The sequence below is a fragment of the Lucilia sericata genome, unplaced genomic scaffold, assembly GCF_015586225.1.
Source record: "Lucilia sericata isolate MDLA Ls3-8-SP2 unplaced genomic scaffold, ASM1558622v1 Contig001620F_arrow, whole genome shotgun sequence".
NCBI classification, from domain to species: domain Eukaryota; kingdom Metazoa; phylum Arthropoda; class Insecta; order Diptera; family Calliphoridae; genus Lucilia; species Lucilia sericata.
Window position 1 is genome coordinate 57,688 of NW_023995535.1, and position 15,193 is coordinate 72,880.

General features: G+C 33.4%; 1 protein-coding gene across 1 annotated transcript in view; it reads right to left on the reverse strand.

Annotated features, from left to right (window-relative positions):
- Window positions 1-2,811: 2,811 nt before the first annotated feature.
- LOC119612189 overlaps window positions 2,812-15,193 on the reverse strand; it is a 33,890-nt gene continuing 21,508 nt past the window's right edge. Inside the window, exons 4-8 of the mRNA XM_037967920.1 lie at window positions 8,735-9,065; window positions 5,550-8,674; window positions 5,267-5,478; window positions 4,607-4,847; window positions 2,812-4,527 (exon numbers count right to left, since the gene is read on the reverse strand). Of these exons, the coding sequence (XP_037823848.1) occupies window positions 4,335-4,527; window positions 4,607-4,847; window positions 5,267-5,478; window positions 5,550-8,674; window positions 8,735-9,065 (4,102 nt within the window). The 3' untranslated portion in view covers window positions 2,812-4,334. The remainder of the gene's footprint in view (window positions 4,528-4,606; window positions 4,848-5,266; window positions 5,479-5,549; window positions 8,675-8,734; window positions 9,066-15,193) is intronic.

Here is a 15,193-nt window from a genome sequence, read left to right on the forward strand (position 1 = left end):
GTCAATTTTCATCGCTGTACTCATATTTTTAAGGGGACCTTAATAGGGGGTAGGGTACGCTACCGACAAATCCGAATTAAATTCGAATTTCTCCGCTATACTCGTATTTTTAAGTCAGTAATGAGCGTTAAAATCAATTTTTGAAGGTGACCATATGTGGGGGTAGGGTCAATTATGGACCGATTGCCGTAAAATTTGCTAGAGAGATTTTGGCTTATATAAAACATATTTATGTCGAATATTTTTAAGTCGATAATGAGTATTAATGTCATTTGGTAGAGAAATTTTGATGCATATAAAAGTTACTTATGTTGAATTTCAACGCTGCACTCATAGGGGGACCTTATTTGGGGGTAGGGTCAGTTATGGACCGATTCCCATAAAATTTGGTAGAGACATTTTGACTTATATAAAACTTATTTATGCCGAATTTCATCGCTATAACGTATTTTTAAGTCAGTAATGACCGTTTAAATCATTTTCTGAAGGAGACCTTATATGGGGGGTAGGGTCAATTATAGACCAATTTCTATAAAATTTAGTAGAGATTTTGGCATATATAAAACTTACTTATGTTGAATTTCATCGCTATACTAGTATGGGGGGTAGGGTCAATTTTGGACCGAATCCCATAAAATTTGGTACAGAGATTTTGGCGCATATAAAACTTATTTATGCCAAATTTTATCGCTATACTCGTATGTTTAAAACAGTTGTGACTGTTAAAGCTGTTTTTCGGGGGGGCCACTTGTATGGGGGATATGCGAAATTGTGGACCCATATTGTCCATTTGCAATACCAAACAAACCTTACCTATAAGAAATATTTGTGGAAAAATTTAACTCCCTTGCTCTTTCCGTTCTAACCCTATCGTGCTTTCAACAGACGGACGGACAGATGAACAGACGGATGGACATGGTTAGATCGCCTTAGAATTTAATACTTTTGTGGGTCTACGACCAATGTGTTACAAACGGAGTGACAAAATCAATATACCCCACTCATCTTTTTTGATGGTGGGTATAAAAAGCACTAAATGCACTGTCATAAAATTAGAAAGCACCACTGTAGTGCCTTTTTGAAAAAAGGCACCATGAGCAAAATTTTCCGCGTTTGGCACACCAAAAAGCACCGCAAATAGTGCTAAAAGCACTAAGTTGGCAACACTGTTGCCAAGTTGCATTCTGTAAGTCGATAATGCAGTTAACGTACTGTTATTTCTGTTTGTTTTTGTTTTGTTTTGTGTCAGTTTGTTTTCATTTAATTTTAAGTCTAGATTGTGGGTTTTAAAATGTGCAAAATTTAAATTATAGAATTAAAATACTTTTTGTTTAATATATTGTTGGGGTAAGTGTTGTAGTTTAGGTATTGAAAAATTGATAAAAAGCGATTTAATTTGCTGGAAATTTTAGCATAAGTTTATCCAATCGCATTGCTTTGTATATGATATTTGTGCAGGCTTTTCTTGGAACTACACTAGGCTTCTAAGCGCCGATAGTTCTTCAAATGTAGATGTTTTATTAAACCTTTATTTCCATCAGATATTGGGTTTTTTTATCTATTGACCAGCATATTGACTTGTCTATAGTCTACTCCATTAGTAGTTTATGGCAGGGGTTCCCATCGTATTTCGCTTTAGGACACCTTGTGATATTTTTTAAACTGTCCATGTATGGGGACCTATACATGGTTTAATATATACTCGTGGTCTAGAAATTGCGGTATTCCAAGTGACCTAGTCCATAAGTAGAGTTAACCGAACAGATGGATACGTCCGAACAGATGGATACGTTTTTGGGTAGTTGAAAGCAGAATATAAACTTCACTCTGACTCGAGTTGTTGGCATAAAATACTACTACCTGTTGTATCTGTAAGTTAGTGTATAGACTAGTCTATGATTTATGGTATTGACAATATTATCGATTAGTCCATGGACTAGTCCATTGATCAGTCAATTAATTAAACTATTTTTTGGTCTAAGTCCAAGTCAATTAGTTATTAAGCAGTCAAAAGGTACTTTTTGAAGAGTATTAATAGAGGATTTTAGTTATTTGACTCTTAGATGTTTGAAATAGCGGATACCAAAAATATTTCTTTTAGCTATGCAACCCAAACAGATTATAAATTTCAGACAAATGAATTTAGGACAATCTAAAAGGATCAGCATCTTTGTGCAGGACAGTAATATAACTAAAAAGTGATTCGAAAATATTTCCAATAGAGATCTATACTTTTTTCTATTCTATTTGCATTTCTGAAATTTATAACTTATTTTATAAATTAAACTTTTTCTTTTATTAGTGAACAGAGTCTCTCCACGTCCTTCATTCCGTCAGACTACAAGAGTCCCAAGTTTAAAGGAGCTAGAACAGGACAAAGGTGAGTCCACTGAGTATTAAATTTACATGAAGTAAAAGCTTACTTCAATTTTTATATAAATTTTAAAGTAGGGACTTCTAGTTGTTAAAATAATGGAGATGCATTTAAATTCGTTAAGCACTACTGTCTTAAAAAAACGAAAATATCAAACATTTGTTGAATTTATCGCTCTTCTCTCATGAAAACGAAACGTTCGTTTGAAAACAGCTTTTGTATTGGAGGAAAGCTACTTGTTAGCTACCGCAAAATCATTATTAATCCAAATTCAGAAGATTTTGATTTGGAACCATAGTGCCTTATAAGTTTGACATTTTATTTGGAACTTTATTCTATTTTGGATCCTTACATATAGTAGAGTCAGTCTGTCTGTCTGTTTGTTGACATCGTGATACAAATCTTCCATAATTCTTTATATAAAATAAAACAATTTGTTTTCTATTTTTCTTTTTCAATATTTTAAATTATCTTTTTATTTTTCTTAAGAACTTTCTTTTGAGTTGACAAATTGTGAGTAGATTTTTGTTGTTGTTGAATAATGACAGTAATTATTTTAGTTATTCATTTATAATAATAATTTTTACAAACAAATTAAAACACGGTAATTTTAATTAGTATGTGTTTTTTTTTTTAAAAAGCTGTTACTTTTTTCTAATAAGATTACTATATGTAACTATTTGGTTGATTTTAAATTGTTTATCAATCTTTGGTATAACTTTCATTCTTCATTCAATCAATCGATTGAAACAATCAATCAATTACTAAAGTATTGGAACTGGACGTATGTAAAATCTATTTAAAAAACTCGTTATATTTCATTTTCTTTAAATGGGTGGTGTTGGCTATTTTTTGTTTTAAAACTACGTTTACTTTGTTAAGCTTTTGTCGGGGTTTTTTTTTTCTAATTATTAAGAAGGAGAAGAAGAACTATTTACTGGTGTTAAGAAAAGAAATGAAAATTGAAAAGGATTTAACATATTGGCAAATTAATAGGCAAATTAAAGTGTAACGTTTTAATAAAAAGAATTTAAAGTAGAGCTTAAGTTATTTTTTAAAGAATTTTTGAAAAATTAAAACTTAATTTGAATTTTTTAAAAAATGTTTTACACAATTTCCATTTAAATTTTGATTAAAGTACATACAATACAATACAAGAAGAAGAAAAACAATTTTTTTTAAACATTAATTGACAACTATGTATATAATTTTTTACACTCTAGTGTAAAGACACCTGTTTTAAAAAGGGTCTTTAAAAGACGGCTTTCAACGAGAAAAGTTATAAACGAATACAAGACAAATATTGTACCATATAAATACACTGAACGAAAAAAGGAATATAAAGTATGTTTATAAATATTAATAATAATGTCTTTTTATGGAGTTTCCTTATGTTTTTTAAAAATCTTTCTATAACTATTCAAAAATCGTTTTTCTTTATTTTATTTCCTTTTTTAAGGGCTTTCTTTCCTACAATTTCATAAATCTCAACAATATTTTTTTTAAGTTCAACATTTGATTATATTTTATATATTAATATAATCTGTATTTTTAACTTTCTTTAATTTTGATTTTTAAAAATGTTTCAAGGATTTTAAGGTTATGAATTGTAAGTGTTTTGTATGGGTCTTAATTTCTTTTTAATATTTTGATTTAATTTAAACTTTAATAGAAAAGTTTTCAATAACTACTTTATCTATATTGTAATATATTTAAATATATAAAAAGTCAATTCTATCAGAAGTTGTTTTTTCTATAATTATTTCTTTGGTTTTTTAAAAAAAAATTCCTTATTTACTTTAGTTCATAATAATAAAAAAGAAAATGCTTGCAATTCTCGTTATTTTCTTCAGCGGACTTGAAAGTGTTTTTTTTTTACCCTGTAAAACTATTCCGAACTATTTCCGTTTTTCACTAAAATTAATATTTAATAAGTTCGTTTATTTTTTAGTTAAATATGCTAACTAAAATATTTTAGACCGGCTATCAATAAAAATTTCTCTATAAATAATTCCGAATCCAAGACTGCAATATGGGCTGCTCGTCCAATTAAGGTATTGGCTGTATGCGGTAAAGCATGGTGTACATCATAGCGCGTTAAAGTCAATTCGGGACGAGCCAATATGGGCGCTATAATATTGTGTATCATTTCTCTGTGAAAAAAAAAAAAAAACAAAAAATTTTTAATTTTTTATCCATTTTTCTTTGGGGGGCGGGGGATTTAAAACTCACCTATATATTATGCCCAAATTGGAATTATCACGTATAGCGGCTTTACACAATTCAAGGCGTGCCGAATGTGCTGGTACATAACGATCTTGACTGGAACCACATAATAATATATTTTTAAAATGATGTAATGTACTGCGTTGACTCAAACGGTAAAGGAAACTTTTACGCAAATCGGTTGTATCTCGCATGCAAAGTTGTAATAAAGAACCAGATTTTTTCCATTTTTGCATAAACCACATACCTGTAAAGAAAGATTTATGTAAAGTTATACACATGAGTCTAAAAAGTATTGCATTTATTGTTTTAATCGTCCCCAGAGCTATTAGTTATAAAGTTACGAATTGTCGTTAAGGGCTGACAGTTCTCAAAAGTCACCTCTTTTTTATGCTCTTAACATTTTAGTCTGAATTCATTGATATTGTACATATCGTGGGCTTAGACTTCCATTGAGGCCAAACGCCTTAAGAGGTTTCTGTTTATCGAGTTTTATAGAGTGATAAGCCAACGTATTTTGGGTTAGCAGAGAAGCTGTACTGTGAACACCGGCATCTAGCAGAGCCAAATACATGCTATGTCTGGTTAGCAAAGTGCTAGCACTAGTCTATTGCTAGTACTAGTCTATTAGAATTCTATTAAACCAAAGAAATACTTTCTACTTACCCATATTAACAAGTCCGCTCGTATTATATAATGTACCCAAATGAGGTCCCGACAACGATAGGAATGTATGCAGGCGTGGCAATAATGAACGCATTTGTGGTCGTGCCAAAGCGCTGCGTACAATAATTGTTCCCAAAGAGTGTGCTACAAAAGAAATGCGCGTAGGATTAAGTCCACAGGTTTCGATATGATATAAAATTTCAGCAACAAGTCTAAAATAAAGAAAAAAAAAGAAAACATCAACTTCTCCTCTATAACATCGAGAATACACAATTTTCCTTACCTATCAGTCATTGTATCGAAATCGGAAAATGTATCACCCTGATTACGTTCCGACATTAAAAACTCTAAATTAGCACCGGGTAAACCCAATTCCAAATATGTGCGCACCAAACGCAAATCAGCCGAATTACCATCTAAACCATGAACACATATGATTAAATGCATGCCATTGGGTGAGAAGGCTCTATATTCATCGCTTATATAGAAATAGGGTAGTTCAGATGATAGACGTGTAAAGTCTGAATAAATGCTGCCACTGTATTTCAATTGTTTGCGAAATTCTTCACGATATTTTTCGAATTCCATTAGGGATATGTTACATTCGGGACCTTTATTTTTCGATTTGTGCGATTTAGTGCTACTCGAACGGGTAATCGCTGTTTGTGTATTACTGTTGCTGGTAGTGGTATTTGAATTTTCCTTATTCTCATCTTCGGTATTGTCCAACGAGGCCGGTTGGCTTTGAGAGTTTTGTGAGATTTTACTGGAACCATTGGGTGTAGAACGATTTGATCTAGTAGTATTGGTTATAACGGCAGTTTTTACAATGGCATTGCCAAAATCTTTGGGTCTTTTCATTTCGATGATGCTATGAGATCTAACTACTGGTTTGTTGGTGAATATATTGGCAGCTGTTATAGGTTTCATGGACTCATAGATGTGATACACCGGATTATCGATGGCCGCAATGGGAGTCCTTAGATTCAGCGAGTGTTGTGGTATCTCCTTTAAGGGAGGCGGTGGTGCTGGTGGCACTACAATTGATGGTGACGAATGTTGTGTTAGATTCTGATACGTTTCCGTGTTAAATGTTACGGGCGTTGTTATACTAGTCGAGGGATTTGTAGTGTGTTTAGGTTTTAGTTGTAAAGATTTCTTTGTTTGATTTTCATTAGTTACGGGAGGATCTCTAAATTCATCCGGCGGCAGAAGATCATCTTGAAATTGTTGCGGTGGCGGTACTCTTACATTTATTATGGAGCCTGTTGTCTCCTTAATGCTGGTCAAATCAAAATCTGATTTAGATTTTTCCGTGCGTCGATGTCGTTCTCTTCTTTGGGTCTGTATGAGTGACATATCAGAATCCTCCACTTCCGTCGATTCATTGTAGGGTATATTCCTTAGATTACGTCTTAGTTCCGATTTTAAACGCTCAGTTTTAACTTTGACTGTTACCGTGGTGACCTTTTTGTTGACACCTCCTTCAGTGCTGTTCATTAAAGTTTTTGTATTACAACGATTCTCTTTAAGCTTTTTAGTTTTATTTTGTTGCTCTAAAAGTTTTTGCAATTTCAATCTGAGTTGTTCGCCATTGAGACGAGTTTCTAATTCACTTGTTTGTTTAGTTTGGGTCTGTTTTAAAATAGTCTCCGGACTAGAGGGTATAATAGAGCTGCGTCGACTCGATACCCAACCGCTTTCTTCGCTTAACGATGATGTGGAGTCACTTAATACTCCCTCGGTGGTGAATTGATGAGGAGGCGCCAAATTGGGCAAGGACTCACTGAAACCACTAGTTGTTTGATCTTGATCACCTGAAGTTGAGTCCAGTTTAAAGGGCACACTGGCTGAGGACAGCATTTTCTGTTCTGCCTTCGACTTCTTTACCTTGGAGGGAATATCACTTTCCGAACTACTGGATTCTTTTTGCAGTGTACCATTCTTAAGCATTTCTTTAAGGTCCGATACTCTAACACGGGCTATTTCCACTGATCTGGGTATGGTGGATGTGGTATTCGGTTCCATTTCCCTGTTAACATTCTGTTTTAAGGCTTGCGAAGAATTACTGCGTGATATAACAATCTGTTGAGGCCACACAATGGGCTGAGTTGCTGGACCATTTTGTGGCAGTGTCCTATTGGGTGTATACGATGGACGTGGCACAATTTCTCCATTTGTTATGCTTTTTGGCAGAGAATTGTAGTAAGTACGTTGCCGTTCTACCACTTTTTTGGGTGGATTTAATAATTTGATCTCATGGAGATAATCATATTTGCTGGCTGACATGCCATGTTCCAATGGTTGTCGACCTAATGTGGCTGCATTAGTAGGACCATAAAACTTCGAATGATTGCCATTGGTTAAGGGCTCACAGTCTTTGTTATTTTCCTCGACATTTTTATATTTTTGCCTGAATTCATTGATATTGCGCATGAGATCTTCTGCTTGTACTTTGGGCTTACGATTACTATTGAGACCAAAACCTTTAAAGGATGGTCCTTTCTGTACCGAACTATACAAAGAATATTGCCTTAACTCGGTCTCTGATAATTTAGCGGGATAAGCTAAGGTATTTTGGGTTCGCAGGGAAGGTGTACTGTGAACAGTGCCATCGAGCTGATCCAAAGACTTGCTATGTCTGGCTGGCAAAGTGCCAGCACTACCGAGTTCACAGAAACCATTTGAGGTACCATTATCAACTTCGATTTCATCTAATAAACCATTAACCGAATGTCGCGACATGTAACGGTGGCTCATGGTAGGATTGGGTCCTTTACTGGCTGCCGTGGGCGCGATAGTTAAACTTGCTTGCAAAATCTCACCACCCAAAGCAAAGCGTGGCGTTAACACTCCAGTTACACCATTGTTCTTTAAGGGATAATCATAGGCCACCCCACAAGAACATTCTTTATTAGTTTGTTTTCTCGCTGCGGGCACTGGCTTATCTGTTGCACCTTTGACTTTACCATTTACGGGAATATCTACACGATTTAAGTTGGGATCGGACCCTGTACGCTTGCGTGTAAATTTACTAGGCTCTATATAACGATCTTCAAAGATAAGTGGCATAGAATTGGTGTCACCATCAATCGGTGTACAATGGACTGGCAAAGGTGGCAAAGTTTGCATATAACGACTTCGTCTAGCCATTTCCGATATGGCTATGTAATTCTGATAATTACTATCATAACAACCAGCTGCCGTATGACGGGGATTTTCCATAACAAAGAAACCTTCGGAAAATCTGCGTACTCTAAGAATATGATGCTTTTTGGCCAATAACGTATGCACAGACGGTTGAGTAGAGGCGATTAAGACTCGACGCCAAAACATTATACATTCGGCACACAATTGTGCTATATCCGAATTGGCTTTAATGGCGAAATCCTCTTCGGAGTCATGATTCTATAAATGTGGAAAAATGTTAAAAAAAAAACGAATTTCTTAGTTATAAGGTTAACTTACCTTAGCTTGCTCCATTAGCTTAAGCATTCTATCATTAGTATCATTTTCCCGAAACGGTGGTGAACCTATTTGTGTATTTATATTCGGTGGGAGTACATTACTGAATTCATTTAAGGATATTTTCAACTGCTCTATAGCTCCCAGTAGTAAACTACATATCTCACGATGTAATTGGCGGGATTGTAAAAGACGACCAGCCGGACCACCACTACATTTTGTAGTACCCACTACTTGGGGACCAAAGAATACAGCTTCTAAAGGTCCTGGCGACATACTACCGCGACAACTTAGTTTGCCCGTACTTAACCAGGGTTTTGAATTCTTGGGTGCACTAAAAATATAAATTGCAAATTTATGAAATTAGTGTTAATAAAGTTCAGATTAGGAAACAGATCAGCTAAAATTACTCTAATTCGCTACACCATTTTCAAGGGAAATTCAAAAAGTATCAGTTCTGAAATGATGTCCTTAATAGTTGTGATAAAAAGCCTAAGTTCATGCTTAGGTTAGATTACTATACCAGATGTAATTAAATACACATAGGCCGTTATTGGGTCTGCTTTTCTATCTTTTACATGGCAAATTTTGGTAAAACGATCATTGGAATTTTCGTCTGAAGTTCTGTAATTTAATTTCCAGGATATAATCAGTGATGTAATATCTGATATAACATCACTCCTAAGAAATTTAAATCCAGTTCAACGTAACCTGTTAATGACAGAGGAAGGGTTTCAGAATATCGCTTTTCTCAGAGCCCGGAGGAATACATCATACAACCTTTAATTTCGATTAAAGGCTAACAATGATAGCGAACGATTTTCAGCGTTTCACTATCCTCTCAGCATTTTCTAAATTCTGGTAATTCTGGGTTTCCAGTTACAATATATGCCACCATACAAACAACGTATTTCCTCATAGGATCGTTTTGGTACTACCTCCCGTCCATTAAGTATTTCATGTGGCTTTGCGGTATTCACTTGCCCATGTTCCGCTCTCATCACGGCGAATAAGTTTGCATGAGTAAGGCTAATTTCCTCTAGTTCTATTCGCTTTATAGCAAGTTTTTCATTGACGATTATCGCCGAGAAGCTTGATGCTTATTAGATACATAGTTTACCATTAGAGTATTCTTTTAAGGCTCTACTACAGTCCAATATGGTCTTAATCTTATCAGCAAATAAGTCCGTAGAAGTATGTTAACAACTGTTGGCGTCAAAATCAATCTAAAACATTTGCCATATTTCGTGAAAGCATGGACTTCCTTCTGGAAACTAGTGTTCTGATCTTGTAGACGGTTGTATATATTAGTTTCCGAGTTTTTAGTGAAGTTGCTTAGGCCCAATTTATCTATTAGTTGGAGCCAACCGTAAAACGCTTTGCTCTAATGTTCCACTTTTATCTGAGATCAATATCTCGCAGTTCACGATTATTTCTGTCTCTAATATACGATCTTGTTTAAGCTATGAGATGTTTAATTCTTAATTTAAAATAAGAGATCTGCATATGATAGATTTTAAGGCTTCTCGATCGGTAAATTACTGAGTTTTCATTATATGATCGCTTACGAGAATGCACTGGAACGGTAGTGATCGGTAATTGTAGTAATGATCTTACTAGAGCTGCTAAGTTTATATTTTAGCGAAATTTAACAAAATCACTTGTGAGGTTTCTCTGGGTTTAACGATCGCTAGTTATGAAATTGATTTCAAAAGACTAACCTTCGATTTTATAAGATCAGCTTTTGGTTTTATTGAATTATAGATAACTAATATTTCAAAATTCACTTGAAAATGGTGTAGTCTTTCATTCAACTAAAACAATAAATGTGTACAAACTACATGATTTTCGATTAACTAACAAATTATCTTGTCAGAAATTATAAAAATAAAGGATAAAATAAAACTAACTAACAAATGGTGTTAACTACACATTACATTATTGCTACTTTATAAGTGTTGTAATATGAAAAAAAAAATATATGGTAAATTTAATATGGATGCTTCTTACCATCGTCTTAAATAATGGAAAAGTGTTTTCCTTTCATGTGGAATTATGGATGGACATTTGGAAAGAGTAATCATAGAGTACGTTTGAACATACATACGTAATGCAAGTTGTTGTAATAAATGAACCAAAAATTAAGAAACCAAAGCAACCAAATAAAAGAAAAGAGGAAAAATTAAAAAAAGGGGTTTTTAGGTCAGTTGCAGGGAGTAATAGTAGTAGTAGTTGTTGTTGTTATATGAAACGAGAATGATGAATGTCATGTAGATGATGATTTGAAATGTAAAAGAAAATAACAATAATTAGGTTTATGTTGTTTTTAGTGTATGTTATATTATGAGTGTTGGATAATAAATAATAAAATAATATTCTTATATAAAATACATATTTCAAATTGTTATAACAAACTCTAGTTATGAATAGTATTAACAAATTTAAGTCTTTATATAAAAGTATTAAGGATATATTCTTAGATTACGTACATATACTATTTTAATCTGTAGACATGGTTATACCTGGCATGGATTTAGAGGTCTTACATATAACATTCTTATATAAGTTGTTAAGAAGTTTTTGTCTCTATGAAAATGTTTTGTATATTAAACTGAAGAGTTAGAGATAGGTAAAATTCTAACTAATATCTACTATGGGAACTTTCTAGAATGTGATTAAGTTCAGAAATTATATGATCAGGATGCTTTACGAAATATGCATTCTTCATTAGCTGTCTGCCGATTTCGCGACCAAATAATTGCTTATAAACTCAGCAAACAAGCCTTCTAAAATCGGGCTATCAACGTCAAAGCTGGGCCCAAATTATGGCATACGATATCGATCGAAATCTCCATTTAGATTCTATTGAGATTTCGATCGATATCGTATACCGTAATTTGGGCCCTGGCTTTAGACGGTATTGCAGACGGATAACCTAAGGTTTCTACAGGCGCGATAGATATAATAACGAGCAAGAGAAATATAACGCGGTACAGGTGGAAGCGGCCTAAAAATCAACTTTGGAAAGACGAAGGTTATGTGTAAATAACACCAATACATCTGCCTTCGATATCAACAACACAAGATTGCTAAGCGTGTCTTTTTCTTTACCTCGGCAACCTTCTGACATCGTCTGGTAGCTCCAGTACAGCTGAAAAGGGCAGGATGAATTCTAGCGATCAATCCTTTGGGGTCTCAAATATATATGGCGTTCAAAATGTATATATATATATATCGCTGAAGATCAAGTTAAATAGGATTGTGAGTCATGGAGCGCTGCAACTAAGGTTATAAATGAAGTTCAGGTCCTTGTGAAACGCGGTCTGTTAGAAAATCTTGAGAATATTTGACCTGATACTATCCCAAAACAAAGCTTGAGGGAGTCAATGGATTGGACATACCTTAGGAAAAGCAGAGGGCTTCATTACTATTAAATGGAATGCCCAAGAAAGTCGTGGATAGGCAGAAAAGGAAGCAGCTAAACGAAACAAAACTTGGAAACAACGAATAGATCTAAATGGAATCCATTCGTAATGGAACACGATAAACTCAAAGAACCATGAATGGGCCATCTGAATGAATCTCTCGAAATCTATACTAAAAGAACCAACTATATTAAGGGTAAAGAAAACATGTTTATATATCACGCTTTAAAAATAGATATAGTTTGTTGCCATAATAAGGACGAAAAGGAAATGTCCTCTTTCCAGGGTTGTTAGTTTCTTTCTGAAGTTAATTTGTGGATGACTTAGCGGATATTTCGATTCTATATCGGAAATAACCACTAGAGTTTTATGATGGATCAATGTAGATCATTTCCGGGTAAAAAGTTAATCACTTTAGAGATCACAGTGAGTCGGTTTTAGAATTGATGTCGGGAATCGAACCTGCACTTTTCCAACTTATAAGCAAAAAGACTCAAACTACTCTAATGTTTTACCTTAACATTTTACATATAATTTCAAAAACTAAATTTAAAATGCATTTACATATTTCTTTACTTAAAAATCTTATATAAATTTATATAAATCCAAAAGAAAGATTTAAATTTTCTCTTAACTTTTCAATTAAACGAATGTAATAATATACTGTATAAATATTATTTTACATAAAATGTAATAAAAATGTTATTTATAGTCTTTGTTAAAAAAGTAGAATAAGTTAAGTTTGTTGAGTAAATAGTGTAGCGATACTTGAGCAATATTCTACAATTATTATTTACACACTTTTTTTAGTTAAAGCACAATTTTTGTTTTAAATGTAAAAAGTAAGTTTATACGGGGAAGGTATGCCAATAGGTGACATTTTGAAAGGTAAATAAATCTAGGAATTTCCAAGATGAAAGTTAAGGTGAAAATCAGAAAACTGATTGTAGAGAATAAGCTTTCGATAAATTGAATCTAGTTCGAATAAAATAGTAGAATTTTATTGAAGCAGAGAGTTCCATTATAAACAAAGTTTTTTTTATAGTTAGTAACTTTTCATTGGGTGTATCTTAGGTGAATCTTCTGCTTATCAGATAGTTTTTGGAAATATTTGATGTTAACTTATGGCATACTTCCCTTTTGGCAAACGTAAATTCATGCCTCCCTTAGAAGCAATTTATACTTTAGTTGAAGCGTTCATATTCTAGAACTACTTACTATAACAGTATCCCGTTAACAGTTATAACTTACGGCATATTTGTTATACTGTTTTTTCGGGACAGGGTTGTATTTGCTCTCTTGGACAGGCCTTTAGCTATGGCACCTTTGTTGTTTTTTTCTAACTTAATTGACATTGACACAAGCTCTACACTATACAGAGGTCTTGCTTGTTAATAGCAAGCTTTTCATTTTATTAGTACAAGTTTTTATTTACACATGTAAGTTAAAAATATGAATATATTTAGGTGAAACAACATATGTATGTATGTATGTATTTGTAGTATACATGGAGTTTGTCTAGCAAAAAAAAAATAGTTATATTAATGAAAACATGAGTGAAAACAGAAAGTATTTGTTTTATACAAACTTTTCACGATGCTGACGACAAAAAAATTGTGACAATTTAAAATTCCATGATAAAATAAAATGTGGTGGTAAAATGACCTGTAGTTTTGGACGTGGCTGTTGAATTCTGTAAAAGTAACATAGATTTCTTATATGTATTGTATAGCTGTGTTTGTATCGTGAAAATGATGAAAGGAAGTGTTTTTCAACACGTTTAACTGATGTATTGACTGGTGACTGAAGATTTTAAATCAGTAAAACTGATGCAGAGATAGTTTAGAGATTTTTAGATACACACACAGAGGGAAAAAGAAATATACACGCTTGGTACCAAATTGACACCAAACTGTTTATAATTTTTTTATACCATCCGTTGTCCAAGTATATACATACGTACGCCAACACTATGTAATGTTGACAACATTTCAACAATTCGTTGTCGAAATCTAAATTTATACACATCCGTTGTCTAAATGTTAACAAACATGGTAAGCTCACTATTGACAAATAATCCGTTGGCAATAGTGAGCTTACCACGTTTGTTAACATTTAGACAACGGATTTGTATAAAATTTAGATTTCGAAAACGAACTGTTGCAATGTTCACAACGTTGCGCTGTCAATTTGTTGTTATTCAAAAATTATAAACTCTTTGGTGTCAATTTGGTACCAAGTGTACATACATATATGTATGCATCTTTATCTATAAAAGGCTTATGCTGTAATTCTATTAGTTTTACCCAAAGCCAGGCACCTTTTTAATGGTGTCATTTTTGCAAAAAAGTGATGAAAAATTGATCTAAGGCTCATATCTTGGAAACCGGTCAAAATTTTGATTTACTTTCTGATGCAAAGTTGTAACTGTTGTCATAAAGCACAATAATTGTAAACATATAAAATCAAAAAAACTTCATCTTCATTTTTATACCCTTCACCTTCGTGAGAAGTTTGTCATTTCGTTTGTAATTTCTACAATATATTTTTCCGACCCTATTAAATTTGGATCCTTATAGATAGCAGAGTGGATTAAGCCATGTTCGTATATCTGTCTGCTTCTGCTTTTTCCGACCTTATTAAGTTTGGATCCTTATAGATAGCGGAGTGGATTAAGCCATGTTCGTATGTCTGTCTGTCTGTCTGTCTTTCTGCCTGTCTGTCTGTCTACTTGCCGTCCGTCTATTGAAATCAATTTTCAGAAGACTACAGATATCTTTGGGATCGAAATCTTCAATAATTCTGACAGACATACTTTCGAGAAGTTTAATATTTAAAATCAGCAAAATCGGTTCATAAATAACGAAGATATGAGCAAAAATCCGAGACAACCTTTTTTGCATGCAGATGTATGAAAACAACAACAATTTTCTGATTGTGATTGTTTGTTAGTACGTTGTGTTTGCTTGTTTATAACTACTGGAAACAACAACAACAACTTTGAGTATTTGTGTGGGGAATATAAGATCAGGCACAG